This window comes from Sus scrofa, chromosome 13, assembly GCF_000003025.6.
Source record: "Sus scrofa isolate TJ Tabasco breed Duroc chromosome 13, Sscrofa11.1, whole genome shotgun sequence".
Classification (NCBI taxonomy): domain Eukaryota; kingdom Metazoa; phylum Chordata; class Mammalia; order Artiodactyla; family Suidae; genus Sus; species Sus scrofa.
The window spans coordinates 144,280,810-144,304,395 of NC_010455.5; the positions used below are offsets into that span (position 1 = coordinate 144,280,810).

The 23,586-nt window shown below is 40.7% G+C and overlaps 1 protein-coding gene across 6 annotated transcripts in view; it reads left to right on the forward strand.

Moving 5' to 3' along the window:
• Positions 1–23,377, forward strand: part of LSAMP (limbic system-associated membrane protein) — a 628,666-nt gene extending 605,289 nt beyond the window's left edge. For 2 of the 6 annotated variants that reach the window (XM_021068414.1, XM_021068416.1), the window contains 2 exons: positions 13,521–13,553; positions 19,739–23,344. In XM_021068414.1, the coding sequence (XP_020924073.1) occupies positions 13,521–13,553; positions 19,739–19,836 (131 nt within the window). In that variant the 3' untranslated portion in view covers positions 19,837–23,344. 6 annotated transcript variants of the gene reach the window in all.

The following is a 23,586-nucleotide window of genomic DNA, read 5'->3' on the forward strand; positions in this document are numbered from 1 at the left end:
TCAGCAGTTTCACTTTGTCTAATAGTAATGATAAGAGTAATAATAATAGCCAACGTAGTGGGTTTCTTATGTAACAGTAGCATTCTAAGGCTTTTGCATGTATTAACCCAATTAATCCCCACAACTCTAAGAAACTAATGTGCACCTTCTCCCACACTTTTAATCATTAGTCTGTTCCTTGCTCCACCCAGGCAGATACATAAATCTATAGTACATCATAATAACCAATATGTATGCATTCATGTGCATTAGATATGTATTAGATATATCTGTCTAATGAATTTTAAACACTCATCTAATTTATTTTATGTATTATAATGCTCATAACACACAATACTCAGTTACCTTAATAGCCATATACATTTCCAAAGGCCATTTCCAGATACACTCAACACCCAGAGGTATATGCCCAGCTCAGAGAATTCTGTGAAAGCGTTCATCTTTAAAAAACATGAGCAGAGCCACCTTGCATCAGCGTATCTAATTTCACACACTTATTCAGACTGATTTACATATACACCTCTATTAATCATGGGTAATTACTAGCATTGTTCTCTTTAATTCAGTTTTTCCAACTGTGAAATGGGAAAGAAATTGTATTTTTCATACCTATGAGCTCAAAATGGTATTTTAAATAATATATTAAAAGAGATCTTCAAGTTCCTAGAAAGAGAGCATATTGAATTCAAAATAATCATACTCAGATACACACGTCTTATAATTTTTAAAGGAGCTTATAGTTAAAGATGTATTTGTATCATGTGGCCTGAATATCAGGTAAAATTTCAGTGTTGCCTCATTATAGTTAGACGTATTTTGGATTCTAAGGATGTCTGAAATGCCCACATTGCTAACAAGTTTAAATATAGAAGTACCCCAAGGTCAAACAAAGAAGACTCTTCATTACTTTTCACCACTATCATAATATCACACTTAAGAGGAGCTGCAGGGAGTTCCCGTTGTGGCTCAGTGGAAATGAATATAACTAGTATCCACGAGGACACAGGTTTGATCCCTGGCCTCGCTCAGTGGGTTAGCGATCTGGTGTTGCTGTGAGCTGCATTGTATGTTGCAGATGTGGCTCAGAGCTGGAGTTGCTGTGGCTGGCTGCAACTGTAACTCTGATTTGATCCCTAGACTAGAAACTTCCTTATGCCGTGGGTGTGCCCCTAAAAAGACAAAAAAAAAAAAGGAGCTGCAGGTCAGACAGCTCCCTACTGTGCAGTGCGCGCACACACATACACACACACTCACACGTTTGCCGTGGATGTCCATATGCACATTACCACCTGTCAGAATAGTCCATGATTGTCAAGAACCCCTCCTTTCCTGGTCAAAGCATGTCCTAGGAGAGTCTTCAGTGTTTAAATACATTTCTCCTTTCCCACTGGCTGATGGAAACAGAGCTTTGCTTTTATGGATAGAACTTAGGTAGCCCTGTCAACAAAAATTTACAGCAGAATCATGGGCCCTGATTAATCCACATGAAGATAGCTAAAAGTTGACATTAACACCTGACAACCATCCCAGCTCTTTTAATGGGAATGAGTCTGGGATAGTTGTGCCAGTACTTGTGACTAGCATCAGTACCGTACCTGCCAATTTAGTCCCAGCTGTAATAGGTGGCGCAAACCACTGATGTAGACCCAACTTTAACAAGCACTTCTCTCCATTGAATCCACTTCTGTGTTTAACTTTTCACCTTTTCATTCCTCCTTCTGTTGTGTTTCCTGAACATTTCTTGTTCTTTCTCCCTGTTAAATTTTTCTAGCAAGAATAAATCTGAAATTTATTCACACCATTATTTAAATGCCCAGTAGAGTCTTGGAAGTGTTACCTCTCGTAGAATTTACATTTAGCTTCAAGCTAAATGGCTAAAAATCCTACAGCGTCAATTTCAAGGTAGGAGAATTTTCAGTACTGGGACTCTTCTCTAATGCCTTTTCCTACTTTCCTAGTCTGGATCTGGCTACAACAGTGAGCCTTTCCTGGTGACCTCCCTATATGTATGCCTTGCTTGCTGTGCTATTTAGATTTCTAGAGCCAGAAGGGATTTAAAGATGATTTAAAAAAAAAATCCACACTCCCACTAAATTTTAATTTGCTGGAAATATTTCTCTTCTATGAGCTTTATGGGAAAAAATATCTCTCAAAGTAACAATTACATTTGGGGATTAAGTTTAAGTAATTGACAGTCTTGTCTTTTTAATTAAAAGGAATAAAGCTGCCTAAGAAAAGCTCAATGAGATCTGCAAAAGAAAAATCTGTCATGCTGCCCCAAAGAGTGAGAAGATCAGGATCTTGAATGGACAGAAAATGTTGATGCAGGTCCCTTTGGTCTTTAGAGTCCCCCCCACCCCAACACCCCAGCAGAGCTCCCCTCTGTGTTTGCCTCCCCTGACATTTAGCAGGAGGGTAGCACTGTACTGTGAGCAGCACTGCTGGGGGGCAGCCAGGAAGGAGGTCCTTTCCGAAGAAGCTTCGCTCTAGGTTCAGAGAACTTGCATGGATCAAGAGTCCTTATTAAAGGAAGTGGCACTCCTTAAGAGTCAAAAAGAAAGAATACATAATTCTTCCAAGAATTCAATTATCAATGCAGTCTCCGTCCCTGACAAATTTCATGTTACAGCCCCTGAAAAGTATCATCTTTAATTTTTGTCAGCCCCATGGGTCCCTCTTTCTTTCCCCCCTGAAATTCTTATCCCTGTCATCTGTATTTCTGGATTTTCTTTTTCTCTACATGTTCCACCACATTCACCTTGCATTATGTATATGCTTGCTCCCTGACTTCCTTCAAATCAAACCAAAGAAAAGGTTTTGATAGTATTAACATTCACTTCCAAACACTGGTTACCAGCCATGCAAGCACCGCAAAGCCAGTATCCCATCTATCTGGAGGAAACATCTACTTCTGAAGAGGCAAGATACAAATTAACCTCAGTAACAACTTCCTTTACACAGTCACTCTGTCTGCACAATGGTCTTCCATCATCACAAGTTAAATTCAATAAGCACTTCCATAGGGGGGAAAACCAGCTGAAGGGGTCCCACCTTACATCTCCCCTTATATACTGCTGTGAAGAAACACACCTGCCAAGTAAGAGCACAGCATGACATAATGAGTTTGGAATTCCAATTTGAGGTGTTCGTTTGTACCCAGATATATGATAGGCGTCAGCAGACCCCTCACTAGGACTCCACTGAGAATCGTCAGCTTATATCCACCGCAAATCAGTGGCGGGAGAGGCCTTACAAGTCACTTATCATGCTTCCTAATTGGACCCTGGGGAGATCGAGCACCGCCGGAGTTTACTGCACTGTTTTACTCACCACAATGCTGATTGTAAAAGAAAACGTTTCACAGGTCTCTGTAACACATGTGTACATTTTAGTACCTAGACATTACCACTATCTGTATCTTTACTATAAATCACAGCCATCAATCCAGTCTGCTTTATCTGCCCCATACTGACAAGAGAAATTCTGAGTTAAACCACTCACCTTCCCAACCTTGCAGTTCCAGTACGTTTTTTTTTTTTTTTTTTCTAAAATGCCTAAGAGGATATTGTTGCATCCTGTGGTTAAAAAAAAAAGTAGTAAGAGATAACTGTACCCTGTGCCTTGGCTGAGTACCCATTCTGTGTCCATCCCATCCTCTTTAGCCCACACAGCACCAAGCATTCCCAGCCATGTTCTATGTTGAAAAGTTGCTTGGCCAATCTAAAGCGCTTTTTCAATTATACCTGTGGGTATTTGAAGGGAAGAAACAGCAAAGAAAGAAAGAAAAAGAAAGGAAGAAGGAAAGGAAGGAAGAAGGGAAGGAAGGAAAAAAGGAATAGCTTGCACTTCTCTTTGTTGAATCACAAGTTAGAGAGTAACTGGGGAAATTGGTTCTATTTTCTTCCCTGGAGTTCCAGAACACAGGTAAGTGCACCGTTGAAAGCTGCTTACTTCGTGTTGCAGTGCTGAAAAAGATGGCATGCTCCCATCCTGTGGAAGCCGGTCTTCCATAAGGACCAACCCTCCCATTCTGTCGTTAAATGAATAGCATCACTACTTGTTGTGCATTTAGACGTACTCTCCACTTGCTTTTGCTTTGTAAAGTTTCTTTTAGAGTTCATGTTTTCTTTTCCTCTAATTTCTAACCATTAGGAACACAAGAAAGAAATTTTATTTTCAATAGGCAGTGCAGACTAGTTTCAAGCCCAGGTGAAGTTTATTGGCAATGCACAATATTTTGAATACCACTATTCATTCACTCAAAAAAAAAAAAAAAATCTACCCTAGTGTTTTCTACGTGCCAAGCTCTGAGCTAGGTCTTGAGAAGGGCTGTGGAGAACAAGCCACACATGGCCTCTGGAGTCATGGAGCTTACAGACCAGATGGGGCAGTAGAGGAGGAATGAGGCAATCAGAAGAAATGCTAGGTTGAGGAGACCTATGTGGAATATGAGGAGTCCAGAATAGGGACATCTCAGCCAGCCTGCCCTGGTCAGGGAAGGCTTCCAGGTGAAAAAAGTTTCAAATTAAGACTAAAAGAAGGGTGTTCCTGTTGTGGCTAGTATCCATGAGGACACGGGTTGGATCCCTGGCCCTTCTCTGGGGGTTAAGGATCCAGTGTTGCCATTAGCCATGGTGTAGGTTGCAGGCATGGCTTGGATCTGGCTTTGCATGTCTGTGGTGTAGGCTGACAGCTGCAGCTCCAATTTGACCCTTAGCCTGGGAACTTCCATATGCCACAGAAGCGGCCCTAAAAAGACCAAAAAAAAAAAAAAAAAAAAGACTAAAAGGAGAGAAGGTAGAGGGACAGAACATTCCAGGACTGCAGAGAAAATCTAGAGAGAGCTGAACAGTATTGTCTAATTAATTTTAAAAATCTTTTAAAAATTCATTTTTCCCTAATAGTTTCTTACTTTTCCTAATTTGCATCTGATGTGCTTAAAAAGAAAAGAAAAAAAAATGTGATAAACCAGTGGAGTTGGCAGAAATGAGATGGCAGAGTTCCCTCTGTGGAGTAGGTTGCAGCCATGACTCGGATTAGATCCCTGGCCCAGGAATTTCCATATGCCAAGGGTGCAGGGAGAGAGAGAGAGGAGAAGGGAATTTCTAGCCCTGATACACATTTAGGACAAGTAAGAACACCTGTCAGCTTGTATAGATGTGTAGGAATAGCATATACTGTTCAGCAGGTGGCTTTATAGAGGTGAGTTTTCTGGAGGATACTGAGAGCCTATTATTTAGCAGTACCTCTAGAGAAAACTTTCAGCCTCTCAACAAGGAGGTTTGATAGTAGGTTTTTATTTTAGTTGTAGGAATCGTCCCGTTGTTTGGAGCCATCTTGGTGTTTTCTAGGCTCTGCTCTAGAACCTGGCGATGATATTATATGTGGAGTCAGTGACACAGCAGGAGTTATAGATAAATCCCTGAGGCATCCTGATGCTCCAAGCAATCAGGCCACTGCGGAGGATCCATAGCAGAACCACGTCCCCAAGTTCTGCACTGTGGCAGGTAGAGCCATACACATAGGTCCACAGGTAACTCGGAGCATCCCACACATTTTTAATCATTTATTTTCTTATTTCCAAGAACCTTAAAACCCCAGGAAATATCACAGATACACTTGTTATCTCTGCATTCAAATTCCACAGGCTAGTTGCCTTGTTTCATGGTATTTGACTAGTTTTGATTTTGAAATATACAAAATGAAAACACATATTACACGGTTTCAAGACAGTCTTGACTCTGTTAGAATTTAAATCTAAGATGTATTCTAAAACGGATCTGCAATTCACAGTTTAGGGCTGGGAAATAGAAAGAGAGGCAGAAAACCAGAAAGGAGGAAAATCTCTAGAGACCTACCCAAACCTGTACTTTCTAAATCCTTTTTAGCAAGTCAAATACAGGAAGGCACAAAAGGCTTCAAAATATACATAAAATGTATGTTTTCATACATGGAAAGTATAATCTGCTTTGCCCCAACTGTAAGTGGATTTGAGGCTGGGAGGTAACTCTTTATTAAATGAGATGCCTGTTCTTTAATTCCAACAAGGGCATTAAAGGGCCAGGATTTTACCCACAGGTGCAATGGATGCATTCTAGACACAAGGGCAGAAGTGCTTGTTTCTTCTTTTAGAAAGTACATGTCTGGCCCCAGTACCTTACTGACAGTTCATTCAAACAAATACACTTGTGGAGATTTTCTGTCTTATACATAGTTTCAGGTGGAAGGGTCTAGGGAAACTCCTTTATTAAACTTAGCCCATTGGGCATTCTCTAATATTTTAATTCACTGATTATTAAAAATTAAATCTCTCAGGCCAAATAAGAAACCTACAGGATTTGAGAAGACTGACTTGCTGTAAGAGACTTAATGAAGATTTCTCTCTCTGTGGGGGGTGCTTAGTGAGTCTGCACCTTCTGGAACAGCCCATATCGCCACTGAGCAGAGCCTGTAGCAGTTCAAGTCAATCCATGCATCTGTACTCATTCTGCAGGGCAATTACTTCAAGCCTGCAGTCAGAAGAATCTCATAAACCCATATAATACATTTTTTATTGCATTGTCATTTCATGCTGTAAAGACAATGTTCCTTATAGAAATTAGACCTCACCTATCTTAGCTTCTTTTTGGTTTTACTGTATGATACCAGCCCACTAAAAAAGTGGGGGGAAAATTTAGTCTCCTTGTAAAGATGTCAACCCAGAGCAAAATAATCAGAAAATTATTATTTTCTTTCCCCCCACATTTAGAGTATTTTAAAAAATGCATTTTTCTCTAAATACTTTCCCACTCTGATAATAAATGTTATGCATTCTTATTATGGAACAATTTGAAAATATATAAAACTATAAAGAAAAAAATAAAGATTATGTATAATCTCTCTCCTCAGTGATAACACCATTAATATGATATAAACAAATGTTTTGTTTGAATGTTTGAGCTGTCAGGGTACCATAAAATATCCAAACTAGCCCGTTCTCCATGTTCCGCCCTCTCTGAATCTGGGCCCATTCCTGCAACTTGCTCAAGGTCACAGAAGAGGCAGGTCCAGGAGTAGAGCCCTGCCCCAGGCCAGGAGCTTGTCACTATGGGGACAAGCAGGCTGCCAGCTCTTCCAGGTCTTAAGTCACACCTGACTCATCTTACAAGAGTTTTCCCTCGTGTCTCCTCCAGGATGTCCAGGAAGAGCCCCCACTTTCAGACAGGGGAACTACCACTTTTGCTCTCTTAATTGGTATATTAATATTTTCCCTTCTACAAATTTGTCTTTTTTCAAAGAAATGACCTTTTCCTATAAAAATGTTCTCTGATTCTCTTTAGTATGGACCATTTAGTGTATAGAGGGTTGGTTCCCCAATTGATGAGGATAAGGAATGAGTCACAATTATTTTATCCTATAATAAATTATGTCGGCATTAGTTTGGGTTTGGATTTAGTCAGTCATTCATTCAACAAGGAATTATCCCTATGTCCAGGGTGGCCACAAACTTGGTTAGTCATTCATGTCTCTGACTCACTCTGGAATAGCAGCAAGCACCTGAGGTCCATTCCTGGTCCTGGTCAACTAGAAGATGAAAAACACTTAGTAGTATTTGAAAGTCAAGTGTAAGATTCTTTCTGATCCAAATCTAGCTAGAGGGGAGGCCAACCTCCCTTCCTGAATATTGATGACAGTTTAAGACTTCTGAGTTTCAAATTCCCGGCCAATTTGATGTATTTTCCTAGTAATCAGGATAATGGTTGACCTATGAACTAAGAAATCAGTTAATACCCTTAAGGTTGGGGATTAAAACTACTTCTCTCTGTTGGCTTTTCCCTCTGAACTAGACCCAGAATGATGACTGTGAGTGATTCTCAGATAACATTACTCTAGAAATGTTAGGCATTAGGGTTTATACAACATGAATACAGGGGAGAAAATTAAAAACTCTAACAATCCAATGGAAATCTTAAGCATGTCTTTTTTTTTTCCTATGTCAAAAGGAAAAACAATAATAGTAATACTTGTAAGTAGAAACTGCTAATCCCTAAAGCCTTCAAGCAGAGGAGAGAACCCATCGAGAAAGAAATTAACAATTCTCAAAGTGTGGCTTTGAAAATTGAATTAATAAAAATTTCCCCCTTTTAAGCCACTATAATGATAAAGGTTTTATTTCTCAAAACCTTGGCGAAAAAAAAAAAAACAAAACCAAAAGAATACAATAGCCATAAATTCCCACAGAAGACATTTACAAATGTTATGCTTCAGGTCCTCACATTAGCGAGGGAGGAAGAAGCAGCACGTCACATAGTATCATTCATTTGTTTTACTAAATTTCTTGATGATTTTAGCTCCATCCCTCTCTCACTTTTTCCAGGCAAATGGAGGATAAAATCCCTATTGAATTTGGACCCTCTCTCTCCCCTGAATACATGCCCTTATTAATTCTGAACCAGAAAGAAAAAAATGAAAGTAGTTACTTTAAGTCCTCTACCATGTCATTTTCAAAACCTGGGGGCCATCAGAAGACTGGCCCCATAGAAGGAATTGTGTCCTACGCACCATGTTTCCTTGTTCCACTGGCTGCGGCAGGTTAAGGAGTGTGCCACTTAGTTTCAACTAAACATCCTGCAGTTAGAACAGTTTGGCAAACCATATAACCCCCAAACTCTCCCTGTCCTACCTGTGGCTTGGAACGAATGCATCTAAGCAGAGGATTGGAGGTAAGTCGCCAAGACTCAAAGTACTGAAAATCAGTTCTCCTCACTTCCCTTCCCAGATAGCATTCAAATAAGGCCACTTGTCAACACTGCTCATAAACATAGATACAGAAATTTCCAGAGGTAACTAGGGAGCTACCATACTGTAAACACTAACGTTTCCAATGACGCACCTGTCACCTTCCCAACACGCACTTTAATTATGGAGAGAGGTAGAGACACTAATCATACCACAGAATGGGAGGTAAGAGGTAAGAATAAATCTTCTGGCCTTTGAACAACAACAGCCAAAAAGCTTCATTTTTTTTTTCCTAAGGTTTACATTTCCTAAGTCATGATGATATTCTTAAATAAAGCTCACCCCCCCCCATCCCCAGAAAATGTCTTACCTGCCAGGGATCTGGGGACTAATGAAAGGACCTCCTGGCCCCATGTGGTTCTTCAAATGGCTGTGAATTCCCAACAATCATTTTGTCTTTACATGAAGGCATAGTGGTTTCAAAAGAATAAAATTTTCCTGGAGTTCCCATTGTGCCTCAGTGGTAACGAACCCAACTAGTATCCATGACGACTGGGGTTCGATCCCTGGCCTTGCTCAGTGGGTTTTAAGGATCCGGCGTTGCCATGAGCTGTAGTGTATGTCACAGCAAGGCTTGGATCCCAAGTTGCTGTGGCTGTGGTGCAGGCTAGCAGCTTTAGCTCTGATTTGACCTCTAGCCTGGGAATTTCAATACGCTGCTACAGGTAGAGCCCTAAAAAGCAAAAAAAAAAAAAAAAAGAATAAAATTCTCCCCTACCCAGAATCTTAGTGAGGGCAGCTCTCAGGGTATTGATTAATTTGCTTACTCATTCATTCGTTCATTTCCGTACTCAGACACTGATTCAGCAAATCTCTTAAACATACAGTCTGTGCCAGAGTAATAGTGAGCTGAGGCTACAGTCGTGCATAAGGAAGACATTGTCTCTGCTGATGGGAAAGGCTGAATCAGCTCTTTTTCATGCTGCACGTTTTTGTCTAACACGGTTTGGTATAAAGAACCTAAAAGTCAAAAGTCAAAGACAGATTAACATAAATAAATTTGTCAGGGCACTTGCTTTTTCTAGGGCTAAGTTCTGTCCCCTTCACCTCCTTGTACCCCCTCATCTGGAGCTGAGGTCTATGCACATGACAATAATCCGAGAATTTTAGAACTTTCTCTCTACTAGATCGCCTCCCCTTCCCCAATTTTGTCCATTATATTGCCGCAGTAATTTATCTTTTTATTATTTAGAGTGGCACTCCTGTGCTTACTTGTTCAGTATATTTGCTAAAGAAAGATCATTATGTAGAGAGAAGTTTTCCAAGAAGCTTAAAAATAGTAGGTTTCAGGTGTATTCCAATGAATGCGGCCAGAATTACTATAGAATTAGTATCCCTGTCAAGGCGGTTTTACCCAAGAACTCGAGATCACCTTCACTTTGGAAAAGAAAGAATAATATCCAGTTGTTAAGGACCCCCCCAAAATTTTTTTTCTCTTGTCTGTAACAGGAAAGACTCCTTTTCAAAAACTGCATTTCATGCCTGCTTTGAAGAAATTTTTTATTTTTTTTCACTAATGCCACCTGGTGGACAAACAGGATTACTTTAGACGGCATATAAGAACATTTCTTAATATTACCACAAGATGGCAATATACGACCACATTTTCAAAGAGCCCGGCTCAAAAAATTCAGGGTTTTTTGGTCCTCAGAAGAGAATATTCTATTCCAGCGGAAGAGGGTGAGTTGGAAGTAATAGGGCAAAATAAGCACTCCGTTCTCTTTTCCTAAACACAAGTGGAGTTCCAAGATCTTAAGATCATGAGTATTTCAAAAACTAGTTCATTTATTGCCTTTGGGAAGACATCCTAAAATATAACTGGTGAGCTAGTTTGCTTTTTAAAGATATTTTAAGCAAGTGTGAATTTTTATCTGAGTTTTTGTGGTATTTACTTCATATGGTGTAATATTTGTGCAATGTTTTTTAAGTTCTTTTGTTGAACTCCTTTTAATTGATTAGCAAGGGAGGGTCTGTTCCCTAAGAAATTCATTCAGGACATATAGATGTCCCCAAGCCTGTGCCAGTGACTGGTTAACCCAGTGCTAGTTTTCTCCCGACCAAAACACTGCCTCATCAGTCTGCTTCCCTAACATTTCAGCGATAACATCTTGTTTATCCACACCTTTGCAGATTTTTTTTTTTTACAGTGCAATTCTTTGAAACTATACTGCCATGGCTTACTTTTAAGATCTACTTCCCTCTTTTTCCACCAAACTTTCACTGGCAGTCCTCTCTAGAAGAGGTTTTACTGTAAATCTGACAATAGTTCTATTTTTCGAGCCCTTACCATGTGTCTGGCAGTAGTTAACATATAGTATGATGATTAATTTATCTAACTGATAGAACAAATTTATAAGCATTTAATCAAACTGATTTTACCAGTTGATGAACCTGAGGCAAAGAGAAGTTAAATGATATTTTCTAGCTTAAGCAGAACCTTTGTTTTTCCTGCCTGCCCAAATTCCTGAACAGTTGCTTGGAATTAGTCCATGAGGCCTGGGACGGAGGAGGAAGAACCAAGTGTTCTTTACATGAAGATGATCCCATCAGGGATCTAAGCCCTTTTGAGTGACCTTCCGAGCTCCTTATAAATTCTGAAGAACGCCCATTGTGCACAGTGGAAACAAACCAACTAGTATCCATAAGGATGTGGATTCAACCCCGACCCTGCCCAGTGGGTTAAGGATCTGACATTGCCATGAGCTGTGGTGTAGGTCACAGATGCAGCTCAGATCCCATGTTGCTGTGGTTGTGGTGTAGGCCTGCGGCTGCCTTTCCAACTCAACCTCTAGCCTGGGAACTTCCATATGCCATGAGTGCCGCCCTGAAAAAAAAAAAAAAATTTAAAGAATGGCTTGAACAAAGAAAGAAGGGATGTTGCATGCATTTTGCATAAGAGCAGCGCCAACCCATTCCCCAGTCCATTTAAACATGCCAGTGACAACCCTAGAGTAATATAGGCTATACTTAGTCAGTCTTTCTGTCATAAAAATACCCGAAATACCTGAGGGATATTGTGAATAATGGACAGAGTTCTGGCTGAAGAACTAGGAGCCCCGAATTTCTGTCTCAGCTCTGCCTCTCAGTGTGTGACCTCTGGGAAATTATTAGCCTCTCTGGGCTTCAGTCTCCCCCATTATGATGAACAATTCTTTGCAATGCCTTTTCAGCAGTTCTTAAGGCAATATTAGGATGTCAAAGAAAATTTGTGAGAACAGTTATTAAGAAAGAAAACCGGTGTCAGTGTGTTTAATATACTATCGTTGATCAGTGTGGTCAACAGGTGGAGTCTGATATTTTGTACCTGTAGAATCTGGCTTCACTTCTTTTTTTGGGGGGGGGGAGCCGCTCTCTCGGCATATGGAGGTTCCCAGGCTAGGGGTCTAATCGAAGCTGTAGCTGCCAGCCTACGCCAGAGCCACAGCAATGCAGGATCCAAGCCGCGTCTGCAACCTTCACCACAGCTCAGTGCAATGCCAGATCGTTAACCCACTGAGCAAGGGCAGGGATCGAACCCGCAACCTCATGGTTCCTAGTCGGATTCATTAACCACTGCACCACGACAGGAACTCCTGGCCTTACTTCTAAGGTGAGAGTGATGTTAGCTTCTGGCTTCTGCTAGGAGAGGCAGCAATCTTGCTCCAAGCTCCTGAATGGACTTCCACCTTCTGCAGGTAATGGGCTAGCTAATTAAGGACAGAAGGGCAGGTGACCATGGCTTCAAGAAGAAAATCCTATCTAACAGCCATGTTTTGGGCTCCCGTATCTTGCCAGTCTTTCATTTTGTCTTGGGATTCAAAGTATTCCATGGGCACTTTCCATATTTACTTCTTAAGATCTAAGAGTGCTGGGATTTAACCGATAAGGATACTTTAAAAGGGAACCCAAGCCTTTGACCTATTGAAGTTCTTCTCACCCTGAGGTTTATTTATAGATTCGACAAATATTAATTGAATTCCTGCTGCCTACCAGGCTCTAATTTAGGTACCAGGGGGACAGTAGTTGATGAGACCTGCACTGTCACTGTCCCCCATGGAGACTATGTTCTAATGGAGAAGATGAATTCCAAACACGCACACAAGTGAAGTATAACATGACGCCAGGTAGTGATCAGTGCTATTAATACTAGGAAATCAGAGTAAAATAATAGAAAGCAGCAGAAGGTACCACTTTTGAGAAGGTGATGACAGAAATCATTCCTGACTTGGTGACACTGAAGCAGAAATCTGAATGAAGTGACTATGTGGGCCATGCAGAGATCTGGGGAAGGAACAGTCCAAGCAGATAAAACACCAAGTGTAGATGTTTTCAAGTTGGAATGGATTTCGAGTGTTAGGAGAAAAGGAAGGAAGTCAATTGGCTTGAGTAGAGCAAACCAGGAGCAAAGTGGTAGAATGGGATTGGGGGCCAGATACATTCTATCACTTCACTAAGTGGCAGTCAAGAGTCCTTTTACATGCCACGCTCAGAGTCCTCGTACTTGTCAACACGCATAACATGGAACATCAAGTATCTGTAGTTGCAAATTGTTTTTGCCACCTCCAACTGTACAACATTTGTTCCAACAGAACCATCTCTTTCCAAGTGCCTTCCTTTCAATCTCTGTGTTGCTAGTAGAATGTTCTTTCTGCCTTTCCTTTCCTTCTCCTTTCAGTGGAGAGTACCAGACTACCTTTGTGCTTATGCTCAATGGATAAAGAATTTTTTACCTGTTTTTGTTTTGCTAAATGTTTCCTTTTTAGAAATTGGCACCACCGTGCACTTCAAGCAAAAAGGTATGTCTCTTATTGCTGTTTACCTTCTGCATGTTAAAATTAAGATTTCACAGCAGTATATGGGGGCATTATACACTTGAGTTTGTTTCATATCAATAATTTGTGATAATTTCCATAAAACATTTGCCACTATTTTCCCAAATTGTGAGCATTCTCATTCACAAAAAGCCCCCATCCAGTTCACGACCCCTGTATTGCTTGTGATAGTGACTCATTTTTAAATCTCTGGAGCTAAGTTATCCCCCCTTCTACTTTCCTTATCTTATGTGTCTGTGGTCAATTCTTGCAAAGCTTCACTTTGGAAATGTTCACTGCCCAATGACAGGGCCCTTGGAAGAGACCTAGAGCCACCATAGAGCCCACTTTCCATCCCTGGTTGGCTACTGAAGTAAACACATTGCTAAAGGAAACAGAGCAGGGTCTCCTGAAGTGCAGCACTTGAGCATTTAAGATTCCTTCCTGCCTCAGCCTTCTTCCAGGTCTTCATATAACCTCCCCATCACACTATACTCAGGCTACTGGGATATCCTGGGAATTGCCTTTTTGTGCCCTCCAGCTGCCCCACACTCCTCCATCAGCCACGTGGCACACAATCCACAGACTTTCCCCTACACATATTGGGCAGTCATGTCAAACCTTCATGACATGGACCCTTAGGTTCAAATAACTTCCAATTCTGAGGTGCCATCTTTACAAGTCCGAGAGAAACCCATCACACTGTCTGTCCCCTGATCAGAGTCACAGAAAAATCTGTGTGGCTGAACTGCCTTCTGTAAATCTTTAGGACGGCCCACTTGGATTGGTAACTATCTCATAAGAAGACGTCTTCTCTGAGATTCAGCGGGGATGAGACACTGAGATCATCCTCAATAGTGAAAACCTGTCCTTGTGGTACTTAGACCCCAGTGAAGAGCCTCAGAGACTGTGGACACTTTGTTGGTTTCTCCCAGGAAAGGGCCAGCACCTTGTTTATGACAAGTGCTAGCAATTCTTCACAAAAGACAGCAGGGAAGAGGTGACCAGAAATATGTACAAAGAACCAAGATTCTTGGAGCAAGAAGTATAAACTGTCATCCTCTTCAGCCCTTCTTCTCTCTCCAGTGCCATGTTCATGAATTATATTTGGATCTTAGGTACCCGGTGTTAGCAGAACATAACGAAACCACAGAGCTTTGGTGTGGAGGGAAAAATAGGACATAGGATTTTTTTTTTATTCAAAGATGAATGAGAAAAATTGCTAGTGTCACTCAAAGGAATTCTAAGTAATGGCCTAAAATTTCAAAAATTTTCAAGTGAAAATATTTGACACTATTTTGATGGAAAAGATGTGCTAATGCCATCCTCACTATGAGAAATACTTCAGCCTTACCCGAAGGGTAAGGGAACCTAAATTTAATTCTAAGACACACGGCTCAAAGAAAACATCAATATATCCCATTCTCCAATGGGCTCCAGCCTGGAAAGTACAGGCTCTCATCCCTAGTTGATTGTCACCCAGAGGAAGCTGTACTGGCAGAACATGGACAGCAGGTGGCGCCAAAGTCAGTCTTTTTCCTTTTAAACATGGCTCCCAGGCCACAGACAGGGCTCAGTCTGCACAACTAAATCATATATTAGAGATATTTAGACGTTAGGAATTTTTCGCCTTTGCTTAACAATGTTTTGTATATCGTTTATGTTTCTGTTTTATTTTTAGTCATTCAGTCAACCCTTAGTTCTGAGAAGAATTCAAACAAACTCACTTAGCCTTTCTTCTTTCTGTATGGCTAACCTATGTACAGGAATAAAATTATAAATGACCTAGATTCCTTAGTGGCTGGAAGGAATGCCCAGGAGTCACTGAGGGGGTGATTCATGATTATTTTGAATAGATCTAGTCCTAAATCCTGGAAAAGAGCCCAAAGTATCCAGGAGAAACAACAGAAATGTGTTGGCCACATTTGAATCACAAGCACATGCTCTGTGAAGCAGGTGTAGAAAAATCTCCTCGTCCTTTCACTGCAATTTTACTGAAAGACAAATGAATAGGCTTAGCATCCCGCATCAGATCTGCAGTGTAGAGACCTGCCCCCAAATTCTCAGGTCCCTAAATTCTAGAAAGTTTCATCAATTTTGTCCTTAACTACAAATTCCCTTTTGTAAGCCTTGTCATGTCCAGGTGAGGTCCTGCAACCAACTTGATACAGAGCCTCACCTGCCATCCTGTCCTGGAGTGGAGAACCTTGCCCCCATGTGTTGATGTACACTTTCCAATTCTGCCGCAGCTAAGTATTGCACCTTCAGGTTAAATGTTAAAAACCCTAACCCAGTTCACAAACCAATGCCTTTGATTCAGGGGTATTTCATGCCTTTCCATAATCCAGACTTCTGTAGTTAATAATGAATGACAGTGAACGCACTTATTGAGCAATTACTATATAAACACACATGCACACATATAGGATATGGCTAAATACCAAGATAGGATTTTTGTCTATTATATGAAAAACATGCAGCAATTTTTGAGTTGTAGTTCTATTTGCCCATCTATTCTTAAGGCTAATTTATGTTTGCAGACTCTTGCTTTCATTATAAATCTGTCAGTATATAAAAGCACTTGCTGAGTGTGGCCATCTGGTGTGGCAAATAAGATTTATCATTTGCATTTCCACAAATAAGCAGAAATTTCATAATATGAACTAACATAATTAATGATTTTGCTGATTATTCTTCCCTGATATAGCCATTAACTGAAGTAGTCTCCTATGCAGTCATATATATATATGTCTATAATTGTGTACACACTTGTGTTGATTCCCCAACTAACAGCAGTTACCTTTGTACTTTTTCAAGCCTATTTGTTTACTCTCAAAACCAATTATGAAGAGAGTAAGTCATATAAGCACATCAAATAGCTATATGAGAGCACTTAATAATAATTGACAGAGATGAAAATATCTGTAACAGATCCACAAAATATATTTCAAATGTGTAGTAATAATTCTACTAAAGATAAAATTAAAGATTATTAACACAGTCACACTGGGATTCCCTAGGTATAACCTAGAATATCATGTGAAAGTAACAGTTAATTCTCAATTATGTGAATTAAAAGACCTATAACATGTGAGTATACCATAAGTGTATACATAGCAAATAGACTTCTCTTTGTATCTGCATGTATATGTGTGTACATACATGCACATATATTAGCAAGAATGTTATATGTGAACATGTTTACCTAGGTTCATAGATGCATGTATCATATTTTTCAATGAAGGAATTTTTAGTTTCTCGGATATTTACTACCCTTCACATAAAATGATAAGACTATAGTTTTTAGACTCCCCCCAGGAACCACTCCCCTCCAAGATGTCTGAAAGATAATCTAGCCATCCCAGCACTATAAATGAGATTAAGGAATTAGGCAGAACTGACTCTTTCTGAAAACCTTCAGTTTCACGGTTTCACGCCATCCCTAGGGTAAAACAAAGACCATTCTTGCTTAACCCTGTGTGGCTTCAATTTGTCTGTAGTTTTTCTCTGTTTTGGAAGCATCACTGACACACTAATCCAAACAAATGTACCACAGAGTTCAACATCTAAAGCCTATAGAGGAACTAAAATGATGGGAAAACATCGCCCCCAGGCAAGAAGGCTTGGGAAGTTGCCATTAAGCCATTAAGGGAGTTTAAGTTCCCAAAAGGCCAAAAAGAATGGAGGGGGGAGGGGTGAACTAGGAAAAACATTGAGCTAAGACTCTGAACACCTAGATTCGAATGCCTCTTCAATAGTTACTAATCAGGAGCTTCATTTAGCATGCTGCTTGTTCTTGAACCTTAATTCCTCATGAAAGATATGAATCTGGGGAGTACCTGTTATGGCTCAGTGGGTTACGAACCCAACTAGTATCCAGGAGGATGTAGGTTCAATTCCTGGCCTTGCTCACTGGGTTAAGGTCTGGCATTGCTGTGAGCTGCAGTGTAGATCACATCCGTGACTCAGATCTGGAGTTGCTGTGGCTGTGGTGTAGGCCTGCAGCTGCAGCTCCTTAGCCTGGAAACTTCCATGTGCCTCGGGTTCGGCCCTAAAAAGCAAAAAAAAAAAAAAAAAAAAAAAAAGGGAATCTGAAGTTACCTTAAGTGCCTTTAATTAATATGCTCCTATAGCCATTCACAAAATTAAAAAATTGAATATTTAAATTGTTTATTATGTGTCTCTATAGCTTTATATATAATAACACTCATTTTATACTGTAACTATGCTGTTCCAACTTTGTATATATTCATATTTTGTATTAAATAATAGCTTTAATATTCTCAAGAAGGCATTCTAGTAAAAAATTTTCTATTCAAACAATCACTTTTTCAAAGATAACGGATGCCTTCATGTGGTTTTGTTTGTTCTGGCTATTGTTTTAAACAAACCCAGATTTCATTTGCCTAACATTTGACAAGAGACTCACCAGCACCCCTCACAGTGTCACCTCACTGTACAGAGGTCATGGGCAAAGGCTTACTGGCTGTATAACGTGTACAATGGATTTAACTCCTCTGTGTCTCCCTTATCTCACTGTAAACCAGGGTTCGTTAGTGCACCTGCCTCATAACATGGTTGTGTGCTTATATATGTAAAACATTTATAACAGTGTTTGGAGTAAGTGCTGTGTAATTGTTTTTTGGCTGTGTTTGGTTGTTGTTGTACCTATTATTACTTACATAAAGCATAATTCTTGAATTCAACATTTTCCCTGTTATTTGACATCTGATCTGGAATGTTTATAGATAATTTTGGAAATATTCACATGCCAGAGGATGCCTTCCACTGCACTTGCAAACCATCACAGGTTTAAACACACATGTGCAAGCCTGTGTGCATGCACTCATGCACGCACACACACACATGCACACACTCAATCACTTGTATTGATTTCCATATGTGCCCTCAAAACTGCAAAGTGACCCATAATCCCAGTGACACCAAGAGCTCTCTTTTTTTTCTTCTTTGCTTTTTTAGGGCTGCACCCTCAGCATACATAAGTCCCACACTACAGCCATAGCAATGCAGGATCTGAGCAAATTCTATGACCTATACCACAGCTCATGGCAATGCCAGATCCTTAACCCACTACATGGGGCCAGGGATCGAACCTGTGTCCTCCTGGATACCAGTTGGGTTCGCTACCTCTGAGCCACAATAGGAACTCCCCAATTTCTCTTATGAATGTCATAGTCTAAGCATACAGTCTTAAATCCAAAAGTCTTTGCTGTGAAAAACACGAATATTTTCTTGTGATGAATCTAAATGAACACAACAATACAAAAGAAGAAAAATGGAACAAGCACAGCACAGGAGACAAGCTCTTGGGACCTACATTTACTGCCTCAATTTTCTCTTTATGTCAGCAAACAAGTGCCTTCTCCACTTGCCCTCTATTCCCACACCCACATCCCCCAAATCATGTCCCCTTTGGGAAACCTGCAGATAGCCCTCCATGATGAGTTCTGGGCAAGAATTCTTCTGGTTTGGACCTGCCTCACTAGGTTGGTTTGTTTTTGTGCTGCTGTCATTGATTTTTATTTTTAAAGGGTCCAGTGAAGAGTTTGGACCAGATCATCCCCTGCTGTTTCTTAAGACTCCATAATGAGCTGACTTAATTTTCTGCCTTGTGGCTAAGGTGCTACCCAGCCATAAATGTTACTTTGAAACAATTCTCCTCCCCATTAACAGATAAATAATTACCATTTCCCCCCTGAGAAAGGAGAGAGTCACAGATTGGTTCCAAGTTTTATTGGTGGAGACACTGTGATGAGTCAGCTGGAGGAGCCCATGTCTGGCTGCTGAAGGACCCTCACCAATGCTTGGAATCTTCACGAGTGCTGGCATCATCACAGTGCTTTGCAGAGTGAAGAGGAGACTGCTCCACCATCCCACACATCAGTGGCAGCCAGTTCAGGGCCTTGTCTGGAGATAGCATTTTGTATTTGGAAGTGTTTCAACTCATGATATTCCTTCAAATACTTACAGCTCTAGGAGAAGGAATTTTAGAAAAGATCGTGAATCCTTCTCAGGCTGGACATAAATTCCCTGACTTTGAGATGCTGGTACATGGCCCAGTCTTACCTTTGACACCATCAGCTGTCAGCTGTCACACAGAGTGGGCCAGCTGTAACTCTTCTCTTTTCTCTCTCTCTTTCACCCTGCAGGACCTGGGTCGGTGAGAGGAATAAACGGATCCATCAGTCTGGCCGTACCACTGTGGCTGCTGGCAGCATCTCTGCTCTGCCTTCTCAGCAAATGTTAATAGAATAAAAGTTTCAAAAGAATTAAAAAAAAAAAAACCACACAAAAATGCGTCACACAGGATACAGAGAGAGAGAGCAAGGTGGGGGGAGACTGTTTATTTCACAACTTGTGTGTTTATAAATGAAGGGGGAAAATAAGAAAACGAAGAAGAAAATACAACATTTAAAACAGTTTTAAAGTCCATCAATAAAAATTGGAGTATAATTCAGGGTGGGAAGATTTCTACCAGAGTATGTGTATATCTAAGCAAATGTACACTGTACAAAGACTCCATAGTGGTTGGGAGACCCGGATTCTGTAAAAATAAGACAAGTGAAGAAGTACCAGATGGATATAACCCCACCACCATACACACACACTTTATCCTTCCTTCATACTTTTTCATCTGTGGGGAAAGAAACAATAAGGTCTCACCTTTGGTGTTTCTATATCCATCATCATTTTATTCTGTGTTTTGTTTGAGCTGACTCATAGCCATTCAGACTATCAATGGAACCCACGCAGAGTCCTCTGCTGAGCCTTTGTCTGGCTTTCCTGCCTCCACTGTCTCTCCAACTTTTAAGACCATCTCCTTTCCCTCCAGTGTGTTCTAGCTCCCCCACCTCTGCTCGGGGATATCCCCTCTGAACCCTCACCCACCAGCCGCTTCCCTTTGCCCCCGCCCCCAGCACTAGTCACACTGCTGATGCTAGGAAGTGCCATTTAATTCTCTCCACTGTGCGCGCGTGCTGTCTCGCTCTCAACGTGGGTGTACGTGTGTGTGAGCGTGTGTCTCTCTCTAAAGCATGCCGAGGGAATGGTCCACGTGTACATAGACCCATTGTGCTATAGATACCGTCCCTCACTGTAATCTTGAGATGCGGGTGTGACTAGGAGCTGGGGGCCTGTGATAGGGAAGGAGGCCTGGAACAGAGACTCTCCCCCATCCATGTCACAGGCCCTCAGTGTGTATTCAGACCAAGTTGTGCCCCGCCTAAGGGCAGAACCTCATTTTTCTCCCAGTCCAGCCATCAGAACCCAGTCCAGAGTCACTCAGATTATCACTGTCGATGAAAGTGCCTACAATTGATAGGGTGAGCAAACAGACAGAATCAGTGCTGTGGATGAGGTGACCTAGGATAGAAGATTTCTGATTTCACTCTTGTTTCCCCCGTCTGAGGGATTCCTAGATTTCCTGGCATTTTGCAGACGTGGTCCGTCTTTGCTGCAGGAGTGAGTAGCATCCATTGAGCAGATCCCCAGAAGTAGGGAGATCTCTAAGTATTAACTCCCAATGAAAGGATGATGAGACATGTGGAGATCCTAAGCAGCCCTGTTTTGCCCCCTCTCCACTCTTCAAATCACACTGCATTTGTCCCACAGATTTCCCTGAGCAGAGATTCTTCCCAATTTCAGATAAAATAGCATGAACGTGGTAGGAGAAGGGCAGATGCCCAGGTCACTACTCGTAATGGTAGAAATACTGTCAGGACAAAGCATTGATCAGAGCAAAAAGGAACCCACCCATGTGCTCCTTTGCAGATCTCTGTCCTGGTGTTCTAGGCTAGTACCTTATTTGGTCACCCACATTATCTCACTGCACATCCACGGATTTGCAGCACTGCTCTTCCTAGTAGCCCTTCATTATTCCAGGCCAGACCACTAGGAACGGCATTAGATTCCATCTTTGCTGCTCACTCTTGGTTTCTAGTCTCCGAAAAAAATACAGTGGAGGATACAGTGTTGATGTTTACATCTGCAAAAGTCCTCTTGCCATGAACACTGAAATAATGTGTTAGTTCTTAACCAGAAGAGCTGAGAAACTTGTAATAATTTAGGCAAAAGTTGTATACATGACCACAAAGTTTAGCATCACCACCACACCAGAAGGAATAGGAAAGGCTTTACAGAGAGAGCTGGCTCTCCATGTGTAGATACCTTTGTCAGGAAACCAGCCATTGCTTTCACTTAGACTGTAGGAGGCATTGGAAATGGCTCAGTTAACGGAAGGACATAGGATTGTTCTTGAGGTCATCATTGACTATTTCAGTGGAGCCAAATATGGTAGCTCACCAAGCCTTAGAACCTGCAAAACAGCTGTCACGTGATATAAAACAAGGAAATTCAAAACTGCAAATCAGAAAAGAAAGGAAGGAAGAGAGGAAGGAAAGAAGAGATATAAAGAAAGGGAGGGAGGGAGAATAAGAAAAAGGACGAAGGAGAGGGAGGAAGGAAGGAAAATAAATCTAAAATATATCTTGAATAGATTAATCAAAATTCTTTACAATGAAGCTCATTTTTGAAGATAATGATTTTGGTGAGCAGTACTTTTAATCTCTTCTGGGGAGTCTATTGTTTGTTTTAAAAGCTTATCACCAGAATTTTATGATTTTGCAGTTTAGACATGAAACTGAAGAGCAAATTGGGCTTGGGGATGGGTAAAATTATCTGTGACAGATCCCTGCATAGGATCGAAATTCTCATCCACGATGGTAGCTACTAAAATATAGAGGTGAGCCATACTCCTATGCAGCATCAATTTATTGACAATCAGGGATTTCTTTAACAGTTAAGTCTTCTTAGTACAGGAACAAAAGCTTATCATCCTTGATGATAAATATTCCCCATATATTGATGAGTCAGCCTCATCCTTAAGTGGAAGCTTTAGAGGAGTGCATGCTAATTTAAAGATATATAAGAAGAGAAAAGTAGCAGGCATTAATTCAGTTTAGTATCCATTTCAGAAACAGATTCCCATGGCATGTCACAGATTTTAATCATACACTTAGATTTCTTATTGTCTTTACCCTAAGGACAAGGTCTTGGTTTTATGGAAGGAGATTCTCCATTGAAAGAAATGTCTTTGCCGTGTCAGCACCATGTGTTCCCTGAGTTTTATTATAATGGTCCATATATTAAACATAATTAAACGTATATTGAATATTGTGTTGTTTGCATATATCTCTGGTAGGATTGGGGAATTTTGCCCTGTCTCCTGTTTCAGAGCAGTCACTTATCCCAGAAATGTCATAGGTTTGAGAATGTCTTTAAGCAATGTGAAAAATGGAAGAGAAAGTAGCTTGGAGAAAGGTCAGGAAAAAGGTAGAAGCCAGAGGACTGACATCATGAGATTGAGTTTGAACATGGGACTTCTTGGAATTTAGTTCATCATCGTGTGATAAATCTCTTCAAGAATTTTGCCCTTTGATAACGAAGGTTTGAAACCCTGCAATGAAAAGAACCAACAGGTTGAAAACAATAGACTGAGCGGAGTGAAATACATCAGTTAATCTGAACAGCTAATCTATTTAATGTCCTTTTTATGAAAAATGAAACTCCACCCTTCATAAAACAAAATCCTTAGACCTGACTTGCCGTTAACTAAAGCGGAAATGACCTTGACCAAAGACACTTCCTGAAGAACGAAATCCATCCTAGGTTTCATGACTGCATGATTAGATCCTCTGTGGGATTGTTCACCAGGAGGTTTGGCCTTGTTGTAGGAACAGTTTTATCAGGTTTGAGACGAAAAAAAAAAAAAAAAAAAAATCCCTCTGCCCTAAAAGAACTAAAGCTTAGGGGAAAGTCCTTGCATTTTCTGTTGGGAAGAATTGTCCCATTGACCTTTGCCTTCTCTTCCAAGTCACGCAGACGTCACCCTTGCCATGGGCATTTTTTACTACATCTTCAGACAATTGGGGCTATTCATAGAGACCTTGTAAAACTACTCGTGATTTTCATGTTCTTGGAGGACTGAAACAGAAATATG